Source organism: Arachis ipaensis, chromosome B02 (assembly GCF_000816755.2).
Source record: "Arachis ipaensis cultivar K30076 chromosome B02, Araip1.1, whole genome shotgun sequence".
Taxonomy (NCBI): domain Eukaryota; kingdom Viridiplantae; phylum Streptophyta; class Magnoliopsida; order Fabales; family Fabaceae; genus Arachis; species Arachis ipaensis.
In genome coordinates, this window is record NC_029786.2 from 30,162,110 (window position 1) to 30,168,418 (window position 6,309).

The following is a 6,309-nucleotide window of genomic DNA, read 5'->3' on the forward strand; positions in this document are numbered from 1 at the left end:
ATTCGAATATTGGACAAGATTACTGTCAGATTTATCAGCGAATAAATCTGACAGTAATGCTTTGTGAATGACCAAAACGTAACATTGTACTAATTCGGATTAAATCTGCCGGTAATGATCGTGCTAATTTTTTTTTCTCCAATTATTATCGGTAAATTTATCATCAGAAAACTAAATCCGACGGTATTCAATATTTTCTTATAATAAAAGGAACTGAGTTAGGCAGGATAAAGTTATGCATTATGGTTGCTCATCTAGTTGGAGAAATCACTTCTCAAGTAAGAATTACCATGATAACCTTTTGAATAAGGGTGTAAAAATGATGTAATTTGAAGAAAATTCTAAAATAATCCTAAAATAGAAATACAAAAAACAATGGCACCCTAACCTACGTTAAAAAAAAAAAGCGAAAAAGATACATTTAGACCAAACATATGAGGTAGGAAAAGCAAACCATGAAGAAGTAAAGAGGAAGATTTTATGAATACCTCAGCTTTGGCACGTAGAATAATTCAAAATTGACAAGTCGATACTCAAAATAATGGTGATACACGTAATGGGTATAATAAACAGTTACAAAATTTTATTAGTGAGAGTAAATTGTCCCTAAAGTAAGAATCTGATAAGATACTATAAAGGAGAAGAAGAAGCTGGAAGAAATAAATTGGATAGTCAATATTACGAAACACATGTTAACTAACTTAAATATCAGAGTGTTCTTACAAATATCTTCTCTGACATGGATCTACTCTTATATTAGTTGACAAGTTCCTAAATACTAAATCAAAAGGTTAGTATTATCCGAACAATACATATTAAAAAAATTTGAATTTAAATTTAAAAAATAACAAAAAGGTATTTTTATAAATATATAATAAAAAAAATACTTAAGAAAACAACTTTTTTCCATCAAACTTTTTTCGAATTCCATGGTATATAATGGAAGTGGATATATTATGAGTTATGAGAGAAGGGGTTAGTGAATCAAATAGCGCAATTCTTCAAGGCGTGTGTTACACACACTTTCTTTTAGGCTTAATTCGCCCCATCAATGTATAACGGTGTACAAAATGGGTTACTGGTGAATTTCCTGTAGGATACAATGAAGAACACTTGACTTGTTTATGCACTCACACAGTCAAGTCTTACACTAAATAATAATTTACAGAATAATATTCTCTATTCTTTCTTTTGCGCATAAAGAAAGTGTTGAGATGGATCTATGACAATAATGAAATGAGGAAAATTTATAGGTACAAAGTACATGCAACATGCAGCTACATACTCAACATTCATAACTTTTCAAATAGTTACAACCTTTGAATAAGTCACAACTCTATGAAGAGATGTAATTCTTTAAAATAGCTTTTCACATATTTTGAAATATATCTCACAATTCCCCTCCATTTTCAAAATTCTTTTTCAATCCTATCATTCTGAAAGTTTTATGCTTTCAGTAGAGGTATCTTGCGATTTGAACCCTTATCTAGTAACCAGTGGTATTCATTCATCCCAATTTAAAATGGTAGACAAGGTTTGAACCATTTAACTCATATGAACAAGCGTGCACTGATAACACATAAAATTTCGGTATCATTTAGATGTTATATTAAATATGACAAATTTAGTATACTACATGGCCTTGTGTCTTGTATCCTTTCGTGAGTGCTTTAAGAGCAAAATCTTAACTCCAAGAACCGGCCTCAGTTCACACTCATATAGGTAGACTCTATCAAAAGTATCCCATAATTAAATACTTTAGCAATAATATACTTGCTATAGGTCTATTAAGAGCAAAAACTCACCCTATTCCTTTATATATTATGGATCCAAGTACTTTTTACCTTGGGATGAAAGAAATAATTATGAGTACTTGCAATTATTCTAATAGTGTACTTTACCGCATTGAACTCAAGACTTGATGTTACTCAAGTGTGAGTTGGGTTTTCACCATTGGTAATTATTTAAAATACGGATTTTAGTCCCATCCTTTTTAATGTTTTAAACACCAAATCCCTTGTCAGTCCTTTCGTCAAAGGATCTGCAAGATTTTGTTCTGACCTTATAAATTTTATAGATATAACTCCATTGTCAATAAGATTTTTAACATAGCTATGTCTTACTCCAATGTGTCTAGATTTTTCGTTATAAACTTGGCTATAAGCCTTTGATAATGTTGCTTGGCTATCACAATATATAGAGATTGGTGCCATTAGTTTTGGCCAAATTAAAATTTCAAGTAATAAATATCTAAGTCATTCAGATTACTTGTTTACTGCTGCCAAAGCAACAAATTCTGCAGCCATGGTAGAGTCCGTTATGCAAGTTTATTTCTTGGATCCTCAAGAAACAGTATCCCCACCAAAGGTAAAGATCCAACCACTTGTTGATGCATGATCTTCTGTATAGCTTATCCAACTGGCATCTGTATATCCTTCTAAAATAGAAGGTTCACCACTATAAAACAAAGTATAATTTATTGTTCCTTTCAAATATTTTAATATTCTTCGGACAACATGTCAATGGTCTTTATTTGGATTGCTTGTATACTGACTTAAGCGACCTACAGCATATGCTATATCTGGTCTAGTACAAGTCATAGCATACATTAAGCATCCAATTATTTTTGTATACTCAATTTGTGAAATAGACGAATTTGTATTGGGTACTAATTTAATACTTAGATAAAAAGAAGTACTCACCGAATATCCTTCATTTAATAAAGGTTTCATGTTCAACTTCGGTTTTAAAAATCTTAAATTTATCCAAGACTTCGTCTTTAGAATGCATCAAATATATGTAATAATATCTACTAAAATCATCGATAAAAGTGACAAAATATTTCTTTCCATCTATAGTAGGCCAACCATGGAAATCACATACATGATACATCAGAATGTATTAATTATAATAATTTAGAATTTCTTTAATCTTGGTTAATATACAAGTTGTACATGCATATGAATTTTTAATTGATTTGGAAAAAGATCATATTTTATCATATCATTTAATTTATGAAAATTAACATGTCATAAACGATTATGCTATAAATCACAGGACTCAACAATATAAACAGAAACATTATTATTATTAATAGTATTTACAACATTTAATTTAAACATATTCTCACATAGATATCCTTTACCCACAAACACTCCACCCTTAGACAGAATAAATTTGTCTTCTTCAAATACAGGCTTAAACCTATACTTGTTAAGTAAAAGTACATAAACTAAATTTTTCTGATTTCGGGTACATAATATACATCAGTAAGAGTCGGTACTCTTCCAGAAGTGAATTCAAGTTTCACGGTTCTTTTGCCCATTACTTGAACAGTTGATGCATTTTTCATGTACAGAATAGCCCTATTTTCTTCTTTGAATGTCTTGAAAAAATTTCTATTCTTGCAAACATGTCGAGTTGCACCAGAGTCTATCCACCATGACCCAATGTCTTCAATCATGTTGATCTCAGAAATAACAGCAATAAGATTATCTTTTATTGCTATGTCATTCTTTTCTTTCTTCGTTTTTAAGAAATGACATTCTTTCTTAAAATGTCCTAGTTTTCTACAATGAAAATAATTTCCCTTCTTTTTATTCTTTCTGATATCACCATTGTTACCTTGAGATTTATTAAAATCTTGGTATCTTTTCTTGTTGGGCTGATTGGATTTTCCATCTTCCATTACGTGAAGATTAGGATGAGTATTTTGCTCTTTAGTATCATCTTGTTTACGATACTCTTCTTCAAGATGAAGGTGATTACTTAATTGCTCACGAGAAATATCATCCTTTCTATGTTTCATAGTTCTTTTGAATTCTTTCCATGATGGAGGGAGTTTGTCGACAATTGAAGATACAATAATGATATCATCCATGTGCATGTTATGTTGCTTGAAATTATTTAAAATACGCTCAATTTCATGTAGTTGTTCCATGACAGATCTACCATCAACCATTTTATAATTATTAAAGCGAGTGACAAGAAATTTCTTACTTGTTGTGTTTTCGGCCATATATTTTGCTTCTAATTTGTCCCATAATTCTTTTGGGCTCCCAACATTTTGGTAGACATCAAACAGTGCATCAGTCATGCCATTTAGTATGTGCCCAGTGCATATATAGTTATCGTTGTCCCATTTTTGTCTGGCTCAAGTTCCTGCAATGGCCTCCCCTTCAATTTCTGGAGGTCTTGGTATGGTAAGAACATATGCTACTTTTAGTGTTGTGAGAAGGAAGTGCATCTTCTTTTGCCATCGTATGAAATTTTTACCATAAAATCTTTTTAACTTGATAAAATTCGACGTCATCTCCATAATTGATGCGGTGGCCATTTTTGTTTTATTGGTGAACAATTAAGCCTAAAGATTGTGAGTTATGAGAAAAAGGGTTAGTGAATCAAATAGCGCAATTTTTCAAGGCGTGTGTTACACACACTTTTTTTTAGGCTTAATTTGCCCCATCAATGTACAATGGTGTTCAAAATGGGTTACTGGCGAATTTCCTGTAGGATACAATGAAGAATACTTGACTTATTTATGCACTCACACAGTCAAGCCTTACACTAAATAATAATTTACAGAATAATATTCTCTATTCTTTCTTTTGCGCATAAAGAAAGTGTTGAGATGGATCTATGACAATAATGAAATGAGAAAAATTTATAGGTACGTGCAACATGCAGCTACGTACTCAACATTCGTAACTTTTCAAATAGTTACAACCTTTCAATAGAGATAACTTTTCAAATAGTTACCACCTTTGAATAAGTCAGAACTCTATGAAGATATTTAACTCTTCAAAATAGCTTTTTACATATTTTGAAAATGGTGGAAACTCTGGTGCAGTCGACTTCACGTGAAGTTGATAATTGAGAACGGTTAGATAATTTGACTGATTTGACTAAATTTTCATCTAATGGCTCTCAGCTATCAACTACACGTGAAATCGACTGCACTTGAGTTTCTACCTTTAAAAATATATCTCACAATATATACATAGTTGAGGTTGTAAAGCTAAATGAGATAGTGAATAACATCAATTACGTAATAGATATTACACAAAATCTTATTAGTTATCAATAATTATCTTTCTGTTCAATAAGAATTCAGCAAACTATCATGTCATGGTTTTCAAAATGAAGCCCAAACAATAAGATGATATGTTGTTAAGTTTTTATTGAACAAAACACATTGTTTTATACACTATTAATGAATGCATAAGAAAATTAATTCATAAAACCCACAGCTACACTTCTAACATTTGCATATGCAATAATCAAACTAATGTCCAGTTTCACTCATATACCTTATACAGTAACAACATCACTATTCCACTTCATACCCATTTCAATTAGATAACATATTTGTTGTTTGTTTCTAAAGTACCATAATAACTAGATCCAACAGCTGAATCAGTAGTTGCTGACCAAAATTGTGCACTCTTCACTTTTGATATGCTTGTCAACACACTCAATGGAGTCAAATCCCCAACAACTGTCACCTTCTTTGAAGCAAAATCTATTTTAAAGGAACTAACTCCTGCCAAAATTAAAATTATTATCACCCTTAATTAGAGGCATGGCCTAAAATGTTGTTAATTAATTAGAAATTAAAAGAAACCATTTTTTTAGGTGCGACAATAATAAGATAATAATATAGTCTATATTTTACTAATATCCTTGTAATAACTAATTAGGAAAGGATATTTAGGAGGCCCAATTAGAAGGATAAATACCTTGCATTTTGGAGAGATGTTTCCTCACTTTCCCTTCACAACCCTTGCAGTGCAAAGAAACCCTTAGGACAACTTCCTGCTACAAAATTCATTCAAAATAAAAATAATTTAAAAAAAAAAAGAAAAAACGTCATTGCATTTGTTGCATGTGTTACATGGAACTCTTTTTCACCTTCTCTATTGTTGGAGTTGAGTAAACATTTCAAGGGAATAAAAAAGAACTTACTCCAAAAATAGTCTTAGGTGTGTTTGACAACGTTATAAAATTAAACTTATTTCAATAATTTTTATTTGTATAATCATTTTTTAAAATAATCTATTATGTGACCATTAATTTAAGTTTGAATACTTAACTGAAAAGTAGTTTTAAGATAATTTATCATGTCTTCTAGGATGTAGGATGTAATAAAAGAAGTCTGGTGTGTTTGTAAAATTAAACTTATTTCAATAATTTTTATTTGTATAATCATTTTTTAAAATAATCTATTATGTGACCATTAATTTAAGTTTGAATACTTAACTGAAAAGTAGTTTTAAGATAATTTATCATGTCTTCTATGTCTTCTAGGAT

At 30.5% G+C, this 6,309-nt stretch overlaps 1 protein-coding gene across 3 annotated transcripts in view; it reads right to left on the minus strand.

Moving 5' to 3' along the window:
• LOC107625211 (protein SODIUM POTASSIUM ROOT DEFECTIVE 2) overlaps positions 4,249 to 6,309 on the minus strand; it is a 7,701-nt gene continuing 5,640 nt past the window's right edge. Inside the window, exons 2-4 of one of the 3 annotated variants that reach the window (XM_021115749.1) lie at positions 5,739 to 5,817; positions 5,431 to 5,542; positions 4,249 to 4,363 (exon numbers count right to left, since the gene is read on the minus strand). In XM_021115749.1, coding sequence (XP_020971408.1) covers positions 4,309 to 4,363; positions 5,431 to 5,542; positions 5,739 to 5,817 — 246 coding nt within the window. In that variant the 3' untranslated portion in view covers positions 4,249 to 4,308. Of the gene's footprint in view, positions 4,364 to 5,154; positions 5,543 to 5,738; positions 5,818 to 6,309 lie in introns of those variants that run through there. The other 2 variants (XM_016327791.2, XM_016327789.2) reach the window with 2 other exon arrangements.